Source organism: Cynocephalus volans, chromosome 8 (genome assembly GCF_027409185.1).
Source record: "Cynocephalus volans isolate mCynVol1 chromosome 8, mCynVol1.pri, whole genome shotgun sequence".
Lineage (NCBI taxonomy): Eukaryota > Metazoa > Chordata > Mammalia > Dermoptera > Cynocephalidae > Cynocephalus > Cynocephalus volans.
The window spans coordinates 60,408,234-60,432,436 of NC_084467.1; the positions used below are offsets into that span (position 1 = coordinate 60,408,234).

At 34.3% G+C, this 24,203-nt stretch overlaps 1 protein-coding gene across 2 annotated transcripts in view; it reads left to right on the top strand.

Moving 5' to 3' along the window:
• LRRC7 (leucine rich repeat containing 7) overlaps positions 1-24,203 on the top strand; it is a 422,920-nt gene that overhangs the window by 373,136 nt on the left and 25,581 nt on the right. For both annotated transcript variants that reach the window (XM_063104407.1, XM_063104408.1), the window contains 2 exons: positions 780-1,001; positions 18,510-18,602. In XM_063104407.1, coding sequence (XP_062960477.1) covers positions 780-1,001; positions 18,510-18,602 — 315 coding nt within the window. The remainder of the gene's footprint in view (positions 1-779; positions 1,002-18,509; positions 18,603-24,203) is intronic.

Below are 24,203 nucleotides of genomic sequence, written 5' to 3' on the forward strand. Positions count from 1 at the left end.
ATCATTTAAAGATGGGAGACTGCAGTGAACATGCTTCTCTCCTCCTCCTGTAAGGATTGAGAAATGATCATTATCACTTTAAATAAGTTACTAGTAAATCACTCTGAAAGCCTATGATGAGATAACCTTCTGCATGCAGAGCTCATTTTGAAGACCTGTCCATATCTGGTGCTGTCTCAGCTTGCAGATATGCACAGCAATTTATCACATGACTAATTTTTAATGTAATTTACATATTTCAAAAACCAAACTCTTGATTTAATAATGTAGAAAATTAATAAATATTGGTTATACCTACCTGAACAAGCTTACTATGCACATGTGGCATAAAAGAAAATAAGGAATTCAATTTTTTTGCTTTATAATTAGGAAACAGATTCTATCATTTTCCTTTTGATGTTACATATATTACATCTCTCTCTTTAGTATTTTTCAATATGAAATGCCAGATAGATCTCTGCTTTATTTTTAAGTTGTGACTTTCTTTTCTTCTTGAGATTTTTTAGACTGATTTTTGTTCCCTTAAAATGGAGGTTAAAATAATCTTTGGCAAGCCACCAAATGACTGCAGGTGTATTCAATACAACCTTGCTTCAATATTAACATTTTCACAAACTGCAGTAGGCAGACCCTTACTGTTTCTTCATTATCCTTTCCAGCCGTGGCTGAAAGCCCAAATGATGCCACTTTACCCGAGAGGTATTCTGTACGTGTTTTCTACTTTAATCACATCCTTTAAGCACCATGAATCCTTGCCTGATGGATTATCTTCTCCACAGGCAGGCAGCCACATCCAGACTTTGATGGGGTCCCAAAGTCTTCAGCATCGCAGCCGGGAGCAGCAGCCATATGAGGGAAATATAAACAAAGTGACCATCCAGCAATTTCAGTCACCATTGCCTATTCAGATCCCCTCTTCACAGGCCACCCGGGGACCTCAGCCTGGACGGTGCTTAATTCAAACTAAAGGGCAAAGGAGTATGGATGGCTATCCAGAGCAGGTAAGAAGAGTTTTCTAATAATTGATGAATTTTTCAAGAAAGTTCAAAGAATCCATGGCTTACCTTCCCTCATTAATGTGGTCCAGGACATATAATGCAGTCACCGTGTGGAGGTAGAGCACTTTTTGAAGCATTTTACCATTTTCAGTGGTTAAGGACTACAACATATAGGAATTTACGGTTGGTAAAATGTTCATTTGACATAAGAAAAAAGTGATGGGTCAGAATAGTTTTTCCACTACTATCTTACACCCTCTCTTACCCGCTCCCAACTCCAATTTAGCTCTACAGCTCAGCTTTTGAATGTTGTAAAGAGCTTCGGTGGATTTATACTTACTAAGTCCTCTGGTGAAATTAAGAGTGTGAAAAATAAACAATTATTCCCCTCTATTTGTGGGAAGAATTTTTTTAAAGTCCTATCTTCTGATTGTTGAATAGTACAAAGATAAAGTTTTGCTATAAGGAAAATTATTAAAAACAGAAGAAAAATATTTCTGACATGCTTCAAAAGCTACTGATAACGCCATGTAAGAAAAAAAAATTGCCGCTCTTCTGACCTACCTAAAATTAGGATTTTCTTTTCCATTTAGAATCTGTTTCTCTTCCTTAAAACCAGAAAACCGAATGGGATCTCATCTACTGAGTTATATTAAGCTTAGAAAGTAAGACATTAACATCTTACTCTCATAAAACTAATTTCTCTTATTTCATTCTTCAGATAGGCAAAGCTCCCACTGACTTCACTAACTCCTTAATATGATTTATAAGGTTTTCACTTTATGATTGTTTACTCAAAGCTATACATATTACCTCACCTTATTTTCTAAAAGTATCAGACAGATTAACTTCATCTCCAGTTTTTTCCTATATGTTAACAGCCATTTATCATTTGGATTCCAACTGCTTTAACCATCTCTATTCTTTTTAATTGACACATTGTAATAGTATGTACTTACAGGGTACAATCTGATATTTTGATACATATATATGTTGTATAATGACCAGGGTAGGGTAGTTAATGTATCCATCATCTCATGCAGTTATCATTTCTTTGTGGCAAAAATATTCAAAAGCCTTTCCTCTAGCTATTATGTAAGATACAAAACTTAACTGTTGTTAACCATAGTCATCCTACTGTGCAGTGGAACACCAGAACTTATTTCTATGAAATTGTAATTTTGTACCCATTGGCCAGCCTGTCCCTGTTTTCCTTTCCCAGTGTCTGGTAACCAGTGTTCTATTCTCTGCCTCTATAATATCAACTTTTATTTTCCTTAGATTCCACATATGAGTGAGGTCATGTGGTATTTGTCTGTCTGTGCCTGGCTTACATCTTCTCTATTTCTTAATATCCTTCTTGAAGCTGAGATTCTGTATTAATCGTTCTCAGAGTCACAGATACTTTTTTGAAGAAAATTTTCTTTCTTTCCTGCCTTTATCTAGGCCAAGTGTTGGATTTAAGGTGTAATAAACCAGACAGGTGACTTTAATCAGATAATAACGTGAGGTTTTAATTCTCCAGAGATTCTAAAAAATTAATAAAGTTTTAAATTAGGCTTTGCCAATGCCTTAGCTTAGGAGGTTAAAAAATTGTTCGTATCTACTCCCCCACAATATCATAACTTTACTCCAATTCCCTGATTTAGTTATTCTTTTTAGTAGCTACATATTTTTTTTCTCCCAGAGTTAATGTACTTAAAAATCCTTGGAGATCAATGCCCTCTATCTTCACCTACTTTGAATAGTGGGCTTAGTGTTAGCATGCAGTTATTCCACAACCCTAAATTTAAAGGCCATTTTAACACTATTTCTCAAAAAATACATACATTGTATAAAGTTGACTAATGAGAGGATTACTAAGTTTTAAAGTTTCATGTGTATTAAGTTTAAAAACATCATGATTCTTTCAGAGAATATATTTATAGTAGCTTTCAAATGTTTTGATTCGCAGCCTTGATAACATCAGTTTCCTTTCAAACAGAGAGAAAAATTTAAGCATTCAATGGCTAGGTTAAGGAGAAGACAAATATAATTCCTTTTTTCTTTCCAGTTTTATGTGTGTTGGTTTCAGGTTGAAATGGTCTACAATTCTGAGATTAAAACTTTGGGGTGACCAAGAAACCCCAAAGACCCTTTAAACAATTAATAATGATCTCAAACTATGTTCCTCCCCAGCCCCAGTTATAAATCTGAAGACAGTTTCTTAACACTTTTTTCACAATTCAGTGTAATATTTGTCCACTACTAGTGGCATGCTGGAGCCAGCTCAGACTGGCCCATTTTTGTGCACATCTCTTCCCAATTCCACCTTCAGTGACATCATGTAATACGTCAAAATTGTGGAATAATTACACCATGGAAATCAGCTAACACTACAAATCAGGGCACTCTCCCTTCCCCAACCAGCTGCTAAACATTTTCCAACACACCACTGACTACTACACTGTTTTTCTTTCATCTCTTTTTCTTCTCCTAATCTTTCCACTTCATTTATCTCTATAGCATTCAAGAAAAAGAATACTAGGATTAGATCTCAGAATTTGGAGTTCCAGTTTCATGTTTACTTTTATTAGCCATGCAAACCTAGCCAAGTCATTAACTTTCTTTCTGAGGTTCTATTTTTCTCCTCATAAAATGAGAACATCAACACCCACCAGCAACATTCAGAAAGTTTTTGTGGGTCAAATGATATGATTCTACACACACACACAAACAGAGAGAGAAAGCCTGACCCTGAGAGTATAGAAATAAAAATACATGATTTTGAGAATTTACATATTGGAGAGAACTTAGTGATTATCAGTCCCAACCTCCTTAGTCTACAGATAGAAAAACAAGCAAAACAAAAAATGTAAAAAGAGGCTAAAGGATATTATGTAATATTCTCTCACAAAAAAACTATTTCATGCATTTTTTACTTTCCTAAGTTATATTTCTTTTAAAACTCAGACCCCTCTAATGTGTGAATGTGTACATTTTAAATCAAGACTTTTATTCCAAATTTAACAAGGAAAAAAAATTAGGAATATAATATGGAGTTCCACATGAAAATTATAGTGATTTAAGCACAAAGACCATTAAGGTAAAATAAAATTTCTAATGTGGATTTTGGGCATATAAATCAAAACACTCTCTCTTAATAAGACATTTCTAGTGGTACATTGATAAAGCCATAAAAAGAAAAACAAAACCCATTTAAAAGATTGTAACAGCAATGTTATATCTGGTCAAGTACCACGTGGAAAAAACCTAAATCAACATTTTTAAGTGCAAGGAGAGGAGACACCATAAATGTAGTACAGAGAAAGACTACCCATCATGATGAAACACAACAATTTCTATTAAAGTAGAGCTTGGGAATTTTACTTTTAAAAAAAAGTAATCACTTATTGTAATGCTACAGGTGAAAAAAATCTAATTACAATAAATGCACATATTTTTATTTAGGGAAATGAGTCTGAATCAAACTAGAAAAGGAAGAGACAACACTGATTGCCCGCCATGTATTTCGCACTGTGTATCTTATGCATAGGCCTGGCATCAGGAGCCTGTGACCCATACAGTTGTACAAGGTCCTGCACTTAGAAGGGCCCCACACTTGGATTAATGTTCTGCCATTAGTATCTTGTAATTCTTAATAATAGTTGATCAAGGAGCCTTGCATTTTCATTTACACCAGGCCCCACTAATTATATAATTGGTCCTGCTTACATGTACTATTTCACTGAATCCTCACAATAATCTTGTTTCCTTTTTACAAATGAAGAAACCAAGGCTTTGAGAATATAAGTAATTTACAGAAGGCATAATTGGTCAAGCTGGAATTTTAACCTACGTTTGTCCGACCCAAAACCCAAGTTCTGTGTCCCAGTCTTACTGTTAAATTAAATACATGATCTTGAACACCTGCCTGCTGTGGCCTCAATGTCCTCTTCTGTCAAGTGATGGTAATTAAACCTGCTTGAGCTATAATTCAGAACTATAGAACTGCCTTATGCAGATAGAATATTGATGTGAGCTCACAGGAATATTTCCAATTGCTTTGAAAAGTAAAAGCTAGTGAACAAATGAAAAGTTTGACTATAAACAAAAACATATTTCTGTATCCCTTTGTGCGACCTAAAGAACTAGTGTATTTTTTTTTGATAACTGTATTTTAATATCGTTGGTTTCCTTTATAATGCTCTGTCTTTATTTTTTTTTTTAATTTTATTTTGTCGATATACATTGTGGCTGATTATTGCTCCCCATCACCAAAACCTCCCTCCCTTCTCCCTCCCCCCTCCCCCCCAACAATGTCCTTTCTGTTTGCTTGTCATATCAACTTCAAGAATTGTGGTTCTTATATCTTCTTCCCCCACCCCCGGTTTTCTGTGTGTGTGTGTGTGTGTGTGTGTGTGTGTGTGTGAATTTATATATTAATTTTTAGCTCCCACCAATAAGTGAGAACATGTGGTATTTCTCTTTCTGTGCCTGACTTGTTTCACTTAATATAATTCTCTAGAGGTCCATCCATGTTGTTGCAAATGGCAGTATTTCATTCGCTTTTATACCTGAGTAGTATTCCATTGTGTAGATGTACCACATTTTCTGTATCCACTCATCTGATGATGGACATTTGGGCTGGTTCCAACTCTTGGCTATTGTAAAGAGTGCTGCGATGAACATTGGGGAACAGGTATACCTTCGACTTGATGATTTCCATTCCTCTGGGTATATTCCCAACAGTGGGATAGCTGGGTCATATGGTAGATCTATCTGCAATTGTTTGAGGAACCTCCATACCATTTTCCATAGAGGCTGCACCATTTTGCAGTCCCACCAACAATGTATGAGACTTCCTTTTTCTCCGCAACCTCGCCAGCATTTATCGTTCAGAGTCTTTTGGATTTTAGCCCTCCTAACTGGGGTTAGATGGTATCTCAGTGTAGTTTTGATTTGCATTTCCCGAATGCTGAGTGATGTTGAGCATTTTTTCATATGTCTGTTGGCCATTTGTATATCTTCCTTAGAGAAATGCCTGCTTAGCTCTTTTGCCCATTTTTTAATTGGGTTGCTTGTTTTCTTCTTGTAAAGTTGTTAGAGTTCCTTATATATTCTGGATATTAATCCTTTGTGAGATGTATATTTTGCAAATATTTTCTCCCACTCTGTTGGTTGTCTTTTAACTCTTTTAATTGTTTCTTTTGCTGTGCAGAAGCTTTTTAGTTTGATATAATCCCATTTGTTTATTTTTCCTTTGGTTGCCCGTGCTTTTGGGGTCGTATTCATGAAGTCTGCGTCCAGTCCTATTTCCTGAAGTGTTTCTCCTATGTTTTCTTTAAGAAATTTTATTGTTTCAGGGTGTATATTTAAATCCTTAATCCATTTTGAGTTGATTTTAGTATATGGTGAGAGGTATGGATCTAGTTTCATTCTCCTGCATATCGATATCCAGTTATCCCAGCACCATTTGCTGAAGAGGCAGTCCCTTCCCCAGTGAATAGGCTTGGTGCCTTTGTCAAAGATCAGATGGCAGTAAGTGTGTGGGTTGATTTCTGGATTCTCTATTCTATTCCATTGGTCAGTGTGTCTGTTTTTATGCCAGTACCATACTGTTTTGGTTATTATAGCTTTGTAGTATAGCTTAAAGTCAGGTAGTGTTATGCCTCCAGCTTTATTTTTTTTGCTCAGCATTGCTTTGGCTATGCATGGTCTTTTATTGTTCCATATAAATGTCTGAATAGTTTTTTCCATTTCTGAGAAAAATGTCTTTGGAATTTTGATGGGGATTGCATTGAATTTGTATATCACTTTGGGTAGTATGGACATTTTCACTATGTTGATTCTTCCAATCCAAGAGCATGGGATATCTTTCCATCTTCTTGTATCCTCTCTAATTTCTCTCAGCAGTGGTTTGTAGTTCTCATTATAGAGATTTTTCACCTCCTTGGTTAACTCAATTCCTAAGTATTGTATTTTTTTGGTGGCTATTGTAAAAATGGGCAGGCTTTCTTGATTTCTCGTTCTGCATGTTCACTATTGGAGAAAAGAAATGCTACTGATTTTTGTGTGTTGATTTTGTATCCTGTTACTGTGCTGAAATCATTTATCAATTCCAGCAGTTTTTTTGTAGAGGTTTTAGGCTGTTCGATATATAGGATCATGTCATCTGCAAACAGGGACAGTTTGACTTCATCTTTTCCAATCTGGATGCCCTTTATTTCCTTCTCTTCTCTGATTGCTCTGGCTAGTACTTCCAACACTATGTTGAATAGGAGTGGTGAGAGTGGGCATCCTTGTCTAGTTCCTGTTCTTAAAGGAAAAGCTTTCAGCTTTTGCCCATTCAGGATGATATTGGCAGTGGGTTTGGCATATATGGCTTTAATTATGTTGAGATACTTTCCCTCTATACCTAACTTATAGAGGGTCTTTGTCATGAATGAGTGCTGAAATTTATCAAATGCTTTTTCAGCATCTATAGAGATGATCATATGGTCCTTGTGTTTGAGTTTATTAATATGGTGTATCACATTTATTGATTTGCATATGTTGAACCAACCTTGCATCCCTGGGATGAATCCCACTTGATCGTGATGAATAATTTTTCGTATGTGTTGCTGTATTCTGTTTGCTAGTATTTTAGTGAGGATTTTTGCATCTATATTCATCAAGGATATTGGCCTGTAGTTTTCTTTTTTGGTTATATCTTTACCTGGTTTTGGTATCAGGATGATGTTTGCTTCATAGAATGAGTTTGGGAGATTTGCATCTGTTTCAATCTTTTGGAATAGTTTGTAAAGAATCGGTGTCAATTCCTCTTTGAATGTTTGGTAAAATTCTGCTGTGAATCCATCTGGTCCTGGGCTTTTCTTTGTTGGGAGCCTTCTGATAACAGCTTCAATCTCCTTTATTGTTATTGGTCTGTTCAAATTTTCTACGTCTTCACGGTTCAGTTTTGGGAGCTTGTGTGTGTCCAGAAATTTATCCATTTCCTCCAGATTTTCAAATTTGTTGGCGTATAGTTGTTTATAGTAGTCTCGAATGATTCCTTGTATTTCAGATGAATCAGTTGTAATATCGCCTTTTTCATTTCTAATTTTTGTTATTTGAGTCTTCTCTCTTCTTTTTTTTGTTAGCCATGCTAATGGTTTGTCAATTTTATTTATCTTTTCAAAAAACCAACTTTTTGATTCGTTGATCTTTTGAATAGTTTTTTGGTTTTCAATTTCATTCAGTTCTGCTCTGATCTTAATGATTTCTTTCCGTCTGCTAACTTTAGGTTTGGATTGTTCTGGTTTTTCTAGTTCTTTAAGGTGAAGTGTTAGGTTGTTCACTTGCCAAGTTTCCATTCTTCTGAAGTGAGCGTTTAATGCAATAAATTTCCCCCTCAATACTGCTTTTGCAGTATCCCACAGGTTTTGGTATGATGTATCATTGTTTTCATTAGTTTCAATAAATTTTTTGATTTCCTGCTTGATTTCTTCTTGGACCCATATGTCATTAAGTAGAATGCTGTTTAATTTCCATGTGTTTGTATAGTTTCCAGAGTTTCGTTTGTTATTAATTTCTAGTTTTAATCCATTGTGGCCTGAGAAGATACATGGGATAATTCCAATTTTTTTGAATTTATTGAGACTTGATTTGTGACCTAATATGTGATCTATCCTGGAGAATGATCCATGTGCTGCTGAGAAGAATGAATATTCTGAGGTTGTTGGGTGGAATAGAACTAGTGTATTTTTAATCTGATTAAAATAAGTTCCATATAGCTATGAACATACATAATAAATGCTACTACCACTGACAATACTGAATGAATTAAAATGAATGTCATTTGTGACCTAAAGAGAATATTTAACTTTGTTTAGCCATAAAGAAGCACTTAGTAACCTTCGATGTTCCTCCTTAGTGATGAAACCACCTAAACTTTAAAACCATCCATCACTATAAGGAATCTAGGAACTTAGAAGTTGACTTGAATGCACTTATTTACACGTTTATTTTTCAGAGACAATGAATCTCAACTGTTTTCAATTCTAGGGTTAAATTAAATTGAATATATGGAAGTGATTTTTAAATCTTTAAGTACTATCCAGATTCAAGTTATTAATTCCTGTAGACTATAAATCTGATTTTTTCTTTCTTTCTTTTTTTTTTTTTTTTTTTTTTTTTTTTTTTTTTTTTTTGTGGCTAGCCAGCAAATCTAATTTCTACTGTTCTTTTTAACAGAAAAAGCCAAAAACTTATCTGCATGTTACTTGAAGCTCTTTATCAGGGGACTTTACTTGGAAAAGTGATTTTAATACATAAGCTATTTAGATTATTGGCAAGCATAATAGAGAATGAGTCAGAGATATATTAAGTAAAAAAATGAAGAAAACAGCCAGTAATTGAAGGCTTGACTCCCATTCCACATGAAAAACTCTTAACCATCATATCCATTCTGTTAGTACTTCCTTTTGTTTCCCAGTCCAAGTGAAGAAACTTAAAGATCCTTTGCCACCCTATCCTCCCCTTGCAGTATAATAATACTTCATATCAGTCGTTCTCAACCTTAGCTGTACATTAGAATATGTTCAGGAGATTTAAAAGTATTGATGCCTTGGCTTCACCCCTAAATAAACTCACTTTATTAGTCTGCATGTGATCTGGGTAATGGGAATTTTTTAAACCCCACGGGTGATTCTACTTTGTAGCCAGGGTTGAGAACCACTGCTTTAGATAATCTGTAACTCAACAACTCACCAGCTGAGTAACATATTGATATTATCACTACTTAAAAACATACATAAATTGTCCATAACTTGTTGAATATTTTTAAAAGAAACTAACATTAGGTTGTTTTTTACCTTTTAAAATTTATAATGCAAGACATATTTATCTATATATGTTAGAACATACAGATACTAAAGCAGAAATAAGAAGGAAAAATGTCAGCACGCTGCTTGAAACCTCTCAAAACCTTTCATGTATTAACTGATTTAATTTAACTGATAATGCTACGGTACAGAGAGAGCAGATTGTATTTTATTGACTAGAAAACTAAGACTAGGAGAAGTGTCTTGCCTGTGGTCACACCACTCACTATTTAGAAGCTGAGCTGGATTAGAACCCAGTCTCATGAGTCTACTGCACTACGTACTGTTACCGGCTGCACTGTAGCCAAGCATACAGGTCAAGAGTAAGTTCACACTGGAAGAGTAAAACAATGGAAAAATATACCCTCCAGTCTATGTCTGCCCTAAACAAGAACATTCCCTAACATATCAGGATGGTAGGAGCTCCACAGCTGTCTCCTGCCAGTGCCTGCAAATATACACGTGAACTAACGTCTGTGCCTGAAAGAGAACTTGTAAGATCACCTTAGAATCAGTCTCAGTGAGTTATACAAACTGATGTACATTCATTATATTCGGGGGGTGGAGGGACCTCCAAAACCTTCCCAGAAGGAGATGCTGTAGTCTACTCTGGAAGAAATCATTTTAATACATAATAATATGTGGCATACATGAAGCAGTTGGCTGAGAGACATGATTTCACATGTTTCTTAGATTAGATGCTTTGGTCACTTGCCCAAAGATCACACAAGAGTCCCAGGTGAGGTTTGCATCTACTGGGGGCAGGTGAAGAAAACTATATTATACTGATTGATGTAAGAAAAAAAAAACTTGGAAAGATTTGCTGTATTTAAATTATAGGTTTTTAAATTAAAAGGCAATCATTTAATAAAGATAGTTAAAAATAGGTATTAAAATGGTTTTAATGTATGTGACTTACTCAAATGATTTCAGGGACATCCCATACTTCATCCTGCTGTTTGTAAATATTTCCCCTATAGAATTGTATTCCCCAGTCATCAAAATAATGCTGCAGCTCTAAACTTATAATTCATAGTTTGACACAAAGAAAGTGTAACTCAACACCACAAATTCTACCAATTGACTTTATAAGTTGTGTGCAGCTGCATGGTAGAATGCAGTAAACATTGCAGTAAGAATCAAAAGACTTCCCTCGGTGTTCCACTAAAAATATGTATGATCTTGTTTTTCCTTAAGTGTAAAATGAAGAAAATAAAATGAATAAGCTTTAACATTTATTTATAGACTAAAAAGGCATTTGAGTTTCTATTTCGTAGATACATCCAGAGTCAGCTAATTTTTTCTGAAAGACCTAGAAAATGCTCCATCAGGGGATTTTATCCATCAGTCTTGATATCAGTACATCTTTTCAAAAGATTTAATTAGGGATATCAACCGGACTTGCATCCCTCATTCACAACAGAAAAAGATATGAATGGAGGAAGGATCAGTTTTTCAAAAAATATTAATTATTCTTGAATGTTAATATTTCTACATTTTTATAGTTATTACCTTTTTAAGCCTATTACACAGCTCATTAGAAATTTTGAAAAATTCATAGATGTTTTATACATTCTGTATGGCTATGCAATAAGTCAAAGAAAAAAATTATAATACCTTATAATTGCACAGCACTTTTATCCTATCAGTGGTCTTTTATAATAACCCATAAAACCAGGAGCTAAAAGTAGCAGCAAGTTTAATTCCAAGATTAAATACCTTGAAGCATTCTCTCTGCTTCTGTCAAGTTCCGTAGTCAAATCTCCATCCTTGTCTCATTTGACCTCTCAGCCATGTGGTTTGACTGACTTTTTTCTTACAATATTTTCTCCACTTGGCTGCCATTATTCTGCTGGTTTTGCATTTATAACACTACCCATTATTTCCTAGTTTCTTTGTTGGTTCCCCTTCTATTCCTGACCTTTAAATGTTGGAGTGATGCACTACTCAGACCTTGACTCCCTTATCTTTCCTATCCACACTCTCCCCTAGATGACCTCATTCATTCCAGGCTGGATGGCTAAAATTTCTATCTCCAGCCCTGGCCTCTCTTCTGCACTCCAGATGTGTATATGCAGTAAGCTACTTGTTGACATCTCAACCTGGATGTCCAATGAACTTCTCAAGCTTTAGCTTGGTCAAAAGGAACTGTCACTTTCCTGTTCTGCCCCGACTAAAACTGCTTCTTTCCCAGACCATTTCAGTTAATGACCCTCCTATTCACCTGCGCTTGACCAAAGATCCTTGATTCCTTTTCTCACAGTCCACATCCAATCCACAGCAATTCCATCAAAAGGTATCCTGAATCTACCACTTCTCATCAACTGAATTACTACCATCTTAGTCAGCTACAGCCTCACTCCCTATTTCAAAAGGCTCCTAATTGCTTTCTCTTCTTCCAGATTACTTTCCTTCAATCTATTCACACAAGAGTGACGTTTTCAAAACATAAATTATATCCGTCACTCTTCCACTTAAAGTGCTCTGTAAAATTTTTGAATAAATTCTGAATCCTTACTATGGCATATTGTCCATACAGATCTGTCCCTTGCCCACCATCTCCTTCTACTCTCTCCTTAGCTGTTTTCTGTCATCCTGATCTTGTTTTTTTAACAGCTTTATTGATATAATTTGCATACCATAAAGTTCACCTGCTTAAAGTATACAGTTCTGTGGTTTTTATTATATTTATATAGTTGTGCAACCATCACCATCATCTAATTTTAGAATATTTTCATTATTACAAAAAGAAACCTTATATCCATTAGCAGTGACTTTCATACTCCTCTCTCCCAGACCCAGACAACCACTCATCTACTTTGTCTCTCTATATTTGCCTATTCTGGGCAATGAATAAAAATGGGATCATACAATATGCATATTTTTGTGACTTGTTTTTTCACATAGTATAATGCACTAAGTGTGGCATGCATCAGTATTTTATTACATATCATTGATAAATAATATTCCCTTATGTGGATATACCACATTTTGCTTATCCATTTGTTAGTTGATGGACATTTAGGTTGTTTCTACCTTTTGGCTTTTATGAATAATGCTGCTATGAACATTCATGTAAAATTTATACATAGATGTATGTTTTCATTTTTCTTGAGTACATGCATATGAATGAAATTGCTGAGTCATAAGGTAATTATGCTATGTTTAGAATTTTGAGAAACTGCGAAACTATTATCTAAAGTAGCTATAACATATTATATTCCCACCAGCAATGCATGAGGGCTCCAGTTTCTCCACACACATCCTTACCATTACTTTTTATTGCTGGTCTTTTTTATTATAGCCATCCTGTGAAGTAGTATCCCATTGTGATTTTGATTTACACTTATCTGATGACTAATAATGTTGAGCATCTTTTCATGTGCTTATTAGCCATTCGTATATCTTTTTTAAAGAAATGTCTATAAAAATTCCTTGCATATTTTTTAATTGGGTTATTTGTCTTTTTATTACTGAATTATAAAAGTTCCTTATATATTCTGAACACAAGACCATAACCAGATACATGATTTACAAATATGTTCTCACATTCTATGGGTTTTCTTTTCACTTTCTTGATGATCTCCTTTGAAGCACAAAATATTTTAATTTTGTTGAAGTCCAACTTACCAATTTCTTTTATCACCTTTGGTTATATATCTAAGAAAGTACTGCCTAATCCAAGATCATGAAGATTTACTCCTATATTTTCAAAGAGTTTTATAGTTTAGGGCTTACGTTTTTGGTCTACAATCTACCTTGAGTTAATTTTTGTGTGTGGTGTAAAATATGGGTACAAATTTATTCTTCTGCATGTGGCTATCCTGTTCCAGCACCATTTGTTGAAAGAAACTATTCTTTCCCCGATTGCATTACATTGAAACCTTTGTCAAAATTATTTAACCATAAATGTTAGGGTTTGTTTCTGGAATCTCAATTCTATTACATTGTCTATCATTACGCCATCTTGTTTCTGGACTTTATTAAGACCCATCCATCTACAGGACATTTACAATTGCTGTTCCCTCTGCTTGGAATAGTTTTTTATTTTTCTTATTGTACATTGCTTGATTCTTTACATCATTCACATTTCTGTTCAAATGTCATATACTCAGAGAGGCTTTTTTTCTCTACTTTATCTAAAAAAAGTTCCTCACCCTCAATCAATCACTCTAATTAACTTTCCTACTTTATTTTTTTTTTCACCGCTCATCTCACTATCTGAAATTATTTGTTATGTTTACTATCTGTTTTCCTTATTCGAATGTAAGTACCATGAGTTCAAGGGTTTTTTTTTTACCTGTTTGGTACTTTGTATAGAATCAATAAGTATTTGTGTAATGAAGGCATAAATCATGATTTCTGCAACAATTTTCATTTTCAAAGCTATAATTTTTTTTGCAAAGTAGTTGATTAAATAATTGAAGCCCTCTGAAAAATTGTCACACCTTCTAAAACTCATCATGTTTTCATAAGGAGCCATCATATACTTTTGATGATACATATTTTAAGTTATCCTTGGTTGTGCATGCAAATTATTTCATTCATTCATTTATTCAATCAAAATTTAATTGAGTGCTATGTGCAGCCATCATTCTAGTCAAAGAAGAGAGAATATATTAGATATAAGGAGATAATTCAGATGTCCTATTTGTGTAAAAAACTGTGTACATGTGGATGTCTCTTTAACAGAGCTTCTCTATGATAATACTCCCAGGGTTCAGGCCTGGAAATGGCCTCAGAAGTAAAATGTTCTTAGTTATAAGCTTCCTCCTTAATGTCTCAGACATTAAAAACCCTCCAATGGGTCAAAAACTTACCTTGAATTTCACATGGTATAGAATATTTGAGGTTTTGCTGTTTCAGTTCCTAAAGGATCTTCAAAGAAGTGTATTATTAGTTTTGTAAACAAAAGACAACAAGAAAAGTCTTCTTTTATAGTTGCAAATAAGTAAAGTTCTCCTAGATGTTTTAACAGCTGGACACTTGATTATAAATGACTCGATCTAATAAGATGACTTAAGCAAAAAAGAGAATGTTTGACTCATGTAAGCTGAAACTCCAGAGATGGGGGCATGCTTCAGATAAGACTTAATGCTAGGATCAACAGAAGTCATGACCTGTCTCTCCATGGGTTATTTCCTATCTCAGAAGAGTTTTCCCCTCATGGTAGAAAGATGGCTTCAAGAGCTTCAGATCTTTTCAGGTTTAAAACTAGCAAGAAAGAGCAAGATTCTCTTTCCTGGAAATCCTAATTTTCATTTTATTACTCCTTTTATGTTTGGGTTACCTGCCCATCCTGTAAACAATCACATTTTTTAGGGGACACAGTGCTTTGTTTTAGGTTTAGATAGCATGACTCATCCAAAGCATACAGGCTCAGAATAGGGGAGTGGGTAGTTCTTCAAAGAGAAATTAAAGTATAGCTACCAGAAGAAGGATGAATAGATCTTGGGCAGCAGAAACAACAGGTATCCACTAAAAACTTTATAAAATACTGCTGGAAAAGGGAACGGTCACTACAAACCTAACTCATTACAGCATCACCAAGTATCTTTCTGTAATGCTACTCCCTAATCCTGAATTTCACCTCCCAGAACACACACACGTGTGCATGCGCACACAGCTATTTCCTCTGTTCCTGCTACTGGGTTTTAGAGCTTGTGGGACCAGATCAGACCATTACCTTCCACAGATTATAGATTATGACCTCAGAGGGGCTCACTGCAACATAACAATCTATTTCATCATGAAGACCTCTCTAAAATAAGACCCAGTATTTTAATTAGCGTAAGATTAACACAGACCAGAAGTATCAAGTAAAGTCAAATGATGGAAGCAGACTCTGAAAGAAGCAAATACATCATTAATTCCCAGACTATTGCTTATGTTTTCAGCTAAAAATTCCATTCTTTGAAATCAGTCTCTTAAAAGAAAATTGAAATACTGATTCTCATAAAATAAGCCTCCTAGACCTGACCTTTTGCTCGAACACTGCATTTCCTCTTTGCTAATCCTCTTAATTTCAGACTGCTTCTTAGCTGTGAGGTATTTCCTCCTCTTGTATTTAACAGCCTCTTTGGGCCTTAGCAAGCAGGTGGAACTCCTTATACGTGAGATGAACACTCTCTCTGATAATGCTGTATGAGACCAAATAGTCACGACACAACCTATTAGCCATACCTTAGCATGTCTGAGAGTAGTCTTCTACCTCAAGATCAGAATTTGTCACATTTATAAAACCACAGTGTCTTCTTTTATTATTTCTATTATTAAAAAATATATTGAGGCAATTCTTCATATACTTGGAACATATGAAATTTGTTTTCCTTAGATTTTTAGTGCCTTCCAGATTTACAATAATATAAAATAGATATGGTCACTGCCTTAAAAGAGAACAACTGGAAACTACTCTCAGCAATTTACTTTGTAAATGAAATCTGTTGCAGTTGTTTCCTTCCAGATTTTATAGTGTCTGAGGAAAGCCAGAAGTGCATAAACCTTCCACATATTATGTTGTGCAATATGAAATTTTCACATTAGAAAGATGTAACCCAAATTTAAAATAACTTAATCAGAAATGCATAGATAAATGGGAAACACAAAAGAAAAAGCTTTAATCATATTGGTTGCTTTCTTATTTTCTAATTAATAAATAAGAAAGATAAACTAGTATACTAAATGAAGTTAAAGATATAACAACCACAACTACTTGAAGATGATACGACAAGCAAACAGAAAGGACATTGTTGGGGGGGAGGGGAAGGGGGAGGGAGAAGGGAGGGAGGTTTTGGTGATGGGGAGCAATAATCAGCCACAATGTATATCGACAAAATAAAACTTAATAAAAAAAAAATATTTCTTCCTACCACATCAAGCTATTATATGCTCATATTCATAGATTGAACCATATAAATATAAACTGTTATAAAATGTAATTTCTACCACCCTAGAATAACTAGTTTTAACAAATCTAGCTCAATTGAAAGATAGGTTATATTAAATGTGTCTTTAAAATAAAAATACAGGGGAGGTAATTGCATTTACTCATAATCTAGAAACTATTCATTAATGACTCTACCACCATTTGCTCTTGTGTTTCAAATAGACTATGTAATAGTTAAACATTATGTTTACCATTATGAAATATGATGGTGAATTAAGGATAGTCCCATTAAACCAACAAATCAAATTGATTCAGTTTCCAGTAACTCACAATAAGTGCTAATTAAGTCAGGAATAGGAATCCAGTTTGCCTTGAACTATCTAACAGGTTGGGATTAAAGGTACCTTGAAAATTAAAATATAGATAATATTTTAAGCATTTGTATTTGCCACAAGCAAATTAATAGGCTAAGGAAGAATGCTGAAGGGAAAACATTAAGTACTGAAGAAAGCAAAAATTTTCAATCTTTTTGAATAACTTTTCCAGTATACTTATATAAATAAAATATATGCTAATGTATTTATTTTTATCTTTTTCTTAACTATTAATCTTTGCCTGCTAACCTTTGGTAACACTTGGTTCACCTGGTTCTAGTACTTGTTCTATATTCAAAAGTTATGAAAGTGGTTTCTTTCTCTATGTAACCAAAGTATGCTGCCTCTTGGTCCCAAGTCTTTCAATCATCGAGGTCACTCTGTACTGCTTTACATGGAGAACCAGCATTTTCACCATGGCCCCCACTCATGTCCCAAGCTCAGGATCTCCAACAATTCTCAGGTTTGTTATAGTTTTTCTAGGTCATCCCTGGCACTGATTTCCATTCCGTTGGATTCTTGATCTATACTCTTTGTATTGCCTTTTGTAGTAGCTGTCATCTTTATTGCAACCTCACCCCAAGCTGGACTCTCATACCATTATTTCCCCATAGTACTATAAAACCCAGGTCTCTTGTGTTTAACAGACTTTTATCGATGACTTGGAGTATTGGAGAGGTAATATAACCTAGAATGTTCGGCTACTAGCCCTGACTGTCCTGAACATTTATTGGCCATTCCTGGTCAGAGTGTCTCCAGGTTCTTGGCTTCTTTCTCTAAATAGACCTATTCACAGTGTTTTCCTTCTTCTTCTAAGTCCCCCAACTCTTGCTCCAAGAGCTGCTGTCAAGCTCAAAACTCTTTTCACTGAGCATTTAATTATTCCTTTGTTCCACCCTTACTCAAGCTGTGGCACCTTTCTCAAACTAAAGCCCGAATATATCTAAACAATCGAATTATCTGCTGAGGAGATGAATTGTGTCACTCTACTAGAAAGCAGAGGCAACTTACTTAAATAGCCATATTTCCCTCACTTGACATTTGAAAGCCTTCTTTCATTTATTCATAATCTTTTCTAATCAGTCTGAACACATGTACATTTTTGGCAGATAGCTAAGATTGTGCACAATCTTTTAAATGTTAAATCTAGTCTTGTACATGATAACAAATAAGTGTTTACTAATGTCTTCTTGTCCAGATAATTTCAAGCTAGTTTTCATCATAACTGAAGCCTATAGAAATGCTTCACATTTTATTAGAGCTTACACTGTCTTATACATACTAAGTCAACATAAGCTAACCATAAGAACTTAAGTGAAATGTGAATCTTTTCCACTAGGATGCAGTTATTTGAAAATATTTAGCTTTGCTAGCTAATTTGATTACCTTTTTATATCTTTTTACATAGTTTTGTGTGAGAATAGAAAAGAATCCTGGCCTTGGATTTAGTATCAGTGGTGGAATTAGTGGACAAGGAAATCCATTCAAACCTTCTGACAAGGTAAGAAATGAATTTCTTATTGACAATTTTAATTAGAAAAATACTGTCTTCTACGAGATAACAAAGGTTTGACAAATTTTAAATGTTTTTTACTATGCTTTAATGAGCTAGCTAACGGTGAAGTCAGTTAGAAACCTTTTCAGCACAGGGAAAAAAGAAATCACTGCAAAATATATTTAAGCCTTCTATTTGAAAGGAAATGTTTTTTTGTTTGGGGGTTTTTTTTTTTTTTGGTGGTTGGGGTATTTTTGCTTTGTTGGCTTTACACTTGTATATATTTGTAAAGAAAGCTATAAAGACAATTTCTAACAAGGTGTTTTCAAAAGTTTACTTGCAAATCATTTATTTATTATTTAGAAAAATGTTTTCTTACAGTGGCAGAATGATTAAACAGTGATTCAATGTCAGGCCGAGCTGACTGACATCTCTTCAACTCATCAGGCTTGTAAAGAATTTCACTAATAGAATTAACTGTAGAATTGAAAAAACACAGAAAACAAATTTTCTATGAAAAAAATCAGAGTTAGCATTACCAGAAGAATCAGGTCCTCCTCTCATGCTTATCCCCACTTGTCAAACCATGGGATCAAGGTACACCACCACCCCCAACTCTAATGTCAGCCATCACCTGGACATCCCACATGCTCACATTGTGGACTGTCTGATTCCAGTGTGGACCATCTGAATTTTATGTTTTAGAAAGTTTACTCTGAGCTATATAACCTGCCCTGCTACCACCAATGTTTAATACTCTCAGCTTTGATTCAATTAGTAATAATAATTTGATGATAATTGAAACCATTTACTTTTGATCTCATCAAATTTAATTGCATTAGGTGAACATCATAAAACTTTGGAATGATGAAGAAAGACAAAAATTTCATATGACTAAAACCTCCATAGGCTCTCGACTTACCTTTGAGTCACAACCTGGTCCAGACCCTTTCAACTCACCACTATTATAAAAGTAACCCACAGATCAATTTTTGAGTAAGAGACCTGCTTCTGAAAAATTTTGGATGCCCCTGGAAATTTCTGTAGCCTGAAACAGAGTCTTTAATCTTATATTTTCCTCCACTTTTTCCTATTCATCTTGTTTCTTATATTCTTTCTGCCCTTTGTCCTTTCCTTTCTGAAGAAGAAAGGCAGAAGAGGAGGTTGGACTAAAAGGATGAATTTTTCACACTATTTTACACAAGGAAGGAAGGGACCAGAAAAAATTTCTAGTGACTATAGAAAGGTAGCTCCTTTGGCCAACAGGCTAGAGCCACTATTCACATGTAAGGAATATATATGAAGCAGCCCTACATAATTAGGGAAATGCCAGTTAGAAATGTCTGTGCATTTCCATTTTGAAATGATGTTGAGGATAACTATTGATTTTGTAGAATTAAAACATTTATGGCTTAGTTGGACCAACCATTTACTTAATATTAATAAATTACTAACACATCTTGAGACAAAAAACAAACATTCAGAATTATCAGAAATGTATATGATAGTATTTTTTAAAACCCCAAATCATTATGTCTTACTCATCTTGACCCCTTTTTTGTCTCTGGTTTTACATCTCCTCCATAAATTCTTTCAATGAAAAGTTAGTAACTTTATCATTCTTAAGATAAAATTTCAAAGTTAAAATTTAAAAAACATGTTTTTCTCTCCTTTCTCACCAGTGTATAAATTTTTACTATATTTTTGGAAGATACAGGTTAATAGATATTTTTAAATTAAGGGTGAACAGATTGCTAAATAGTCAAGATGTCAGAACACTGTTGCATTTCTGCTATTTTCAACTTTGTGGGACTAGATCTGAAGTTTTTAAATCATTGCCTGTAATTCTTCCACTATGATGAATATAATCATTTTGTAACTCTTAATTTCTCATTTCTAATATTTTGATGACTCTAGTGAGGCTGAACTACTTCTATAAATCTAATAATTTGCTCTTTTGGTTAAATGTAACAGATATAAAGCTTGAATTGTATCATTTGTTCATTGAAAGATTTCCCCTCAAAAGCACTTTTCTTTGGCTCATTACACTCTAAAGCACTTCACAATCTGAAAAGTGAATCTCTGTTATTGCAAAATTGATGGGAATAACTAGAAGTTCCAAATCTACAGAAGAATCTCAATACTGCTCTTAATTTATTGACCATCAAACTCATGCTGGATACTCAGTTAACAGTGCTCAGAGGATCTACAGACACTGGCTCTGACAATTTACACAATAATTTAGTCCATTCACAAAGAAAGGGATTAATCTCTTGGAAATTCAACTGCAATTTTTTAGCCCCAGTACACAGTTCTTGTAGTGGCTGCGTAAAATTTAGAGCAGAACCCAATGCCTGTATCTATCCCAAAATACCGAACAGTAAGAAAATGAAAATGAACTAAAATACTTCTCTCTCCAGTGTTGAAAAACAGACTGGTTTTTCATGAGTTGGCTAATTTACATCTGGAGGTAAGAAGAAACAAATTAAGCAGATGTTTAAATTCAACAGATACTGCCTGAGTCTGAGGTAGATGCTTTATAAAGAGATAAGCCATGCAAAAGTTCAAACTTTAATATGATACATACTTTCTTCCAATAAACAAGTCCCGGATTGTTAGAAATATGCTCAGAAGCACACTGTATTATTTTCCTTACTGTTTGAAAGTTTTGCTACTCAAAATTCCAAGAATCTAAGAACAGCTGAATGTCTTAAGGAATTGAGGACTTTCTATAGTAAAGTAACCAATAAATTTATTCTATTCTCTTCATGACCAATGTGAGACAGCATCTAAACTGACCACAGCTAGACAAAGAAAGCCTGAAGTTATCATCCCAAAAAGCTGACAATAGGGAGTGGGACAAAAATGAGATCTGTTGTTCAGTCTGGCAGAAATTCTGGTCTAAGTTCTGGGTAGTGTAAGATCAATGCAGAAAAACACTTGGGACAGCCAAAAGTTAACTGAGACTTTAGGGAGGATTCAGGATTAAGCCAGATGTGAATGAGTATTTTGTATCAGACTTCAAGGGTTTAGATCAGCATATGGACTGTCAAACTTCACACTCCCCTCCAAGCCCCAAAGTAATTCCAATCAAATATGGTCTCCTCAGGTTAAAGGGAGGAGCTGATTGTCAGAACAATGTTTAGTAGTTGAAAACACCAATTCACTCACCATGGAGCTCGTTATTTTGGAATTCTTTGCCAACTGAAAACTGCTTCTGTGTGCTTGGAAAAAGAAATCTGTAGGACAGTGAATGGAAATGGAGCTATTGTAATGCTTGTCTTTGCCCTCTCAATGAAGTAAATGGAAGCCATGATATGGTTTATTACAACAGAGAAACATTGCTGTCAAGATGGCAAAATGCTTCAGAAAGATGAAGGATTTTGATCCAACAAATCTGATAATAAAGCAGTAAAAACAATAACCTTTTCTGGAGTATCTGCAATATGCTGGGCACTGTATTAGACTCTCTATATACATGAACTTAAGAGAGCTTCATTAACAACTTCTGTTAGGTGAGTAGTAGTAGTATTCCCCATTTTATTGAGGCCCAGAGGAGTTAATTATCTTGCTCGAGGTCACTTAGCCGATCTGTGGTAGACAAAATTTGGAACCAAATTGATCTGACTTGAAATCCTTTTCTTTTAATAAGCACTGTAATACATGCCTCTATCTGCAAATGCTATTTAGCAGAAGAGGCATATGACAAATTTATACCCTGTAGTGTTGAGACTAATATGATATTCTAATATTGAAAGTATTACAGAACCCTCTAATTAGTTGTAGTCTACATATTTGCTTTAATAAGTCCTTGGAAGTCAGCATGTATTCTCTATTGAACCTAGACAATTAGGAGCATACTGTACAGAGTGGATTGGTAAGCAATTATATAACTTCTGGACTAAGGTATCATTACAGTGGTGATTCTGCCAATGAAGAAGCTAAAATATTCTTTGCCTATATTTAAGCACTCATAAAATAATTCATGACTGAAAAAATTCAAGGAATTTACCAGTACAATTCCACAGGATGTTTTTAGAAAGAAGAAACTGGATAAATAGATGACTGATATCATGCTGCTGTAGTATTTTGTAAGGCAACCCAGGACTCTGCAAACGAACACCTTTTTAATAGTGAATTCACAAAGCTCATCATTCAGAGACTAATATCCCTCCTTGCTCTACTTGAGGAAAGAAAGACTAAGCACCTGGATTTTAAAGACGTTAAAGAAGACTCATAGCCCCTTTCTCTACATGTAAAGATATTTCACTGAACAGTCCCATGAACAATTCTTCAGGCACAGGATCAAAATGAACAGTGCATTATGGATCCAGCCTATATACTCAAAGGACTTGACGGCAATAAATATACACACTGCGGCATTCAGAATCACTTATTCTCCACAGTTTATCATCAACACCTAAGCTCAGCAGATGCCCAAGAGCTCACCCATATTTCCACCAAGTTGGACAATCTGAACGTAGTCACAGAAATGAGAGAAGAAATAAATTCATGTTCTTTTTTAAATTAAAAAAATTTAAATTAAAATCTTTTGCTGATTGTTATAAAATATCACACAGTGACACCATTCTCAATTCTAGTGATTTTCTAAATATATTGTTGAATTAAAATATCCCAATCAATGAATGTTCTTATTTAAAATGGTACTTTTTAATCACTTCATTTTTTCACATGTATGCCCCAGTGATATTTTGCCAGTGGTACAGGCAAAATTCCAAGCCATAGAAACAATATTGGAAGCATGGCAAATATAAAATATAATCACCAATAAACTCTAAATAAATGTCCTAGAATTTCAGAATAAATTACTATAACTTATTTACATTACTTTAAAATTATTGCCTCTAGCTGCCCAAACAGGACTTAAATCTCTCCTCTTTCTACTCCACTTTCCACCATTAGGAAAAAATAGAGCTTTTTTCTTTGTGTGGAAATGGGTATTGCATCAAATAAAAGTTTTTATATGATTAATATTAACAAGAGGACAATTAGGCATACAGAATCAAAGCATTTAATTAATACCTTTACCAGGGGATAATACCCAGAGGCACACGTGGCAATGGCAAATTAAAAAATGCACAAGAATAAATTTCCAGTTTTTCTCAGCCTCATGACATTGGTTGATTCATAAACAAAATGTTGCAAAAGATATGATTTTGACTTATTAAAAAGGTACATGCCATATGCTTATTTCCCATCAGGTATTTTCCATGGATGTAACAATACAAAAATAGCAAATATTTGTCTAGAATTCTATATAGCATATGATTTATATTTACAACATAAATATTAAACCACATATAGCACATTTCATCCAAAGCTACTAGACAAGTATGGTTTATTTTATATATTTCTAAATTCATTTTTCAAGTAACATAATTTATATATTTTTTCCATCCTTAATCTTACTTTAGTGATTATGTAATACAAAGTAATCTGGAAAATCTATGAATTATGTGAAAATAAAATTCAGGGTAAAGGGATAGAGATCATATTTTTTATAGACTGCAATTCGGACTAAATTGAGGAAGGGATTGAAACAGATCTTGTTTCATATATATAATGGATTTTAAAAAATAAATTACT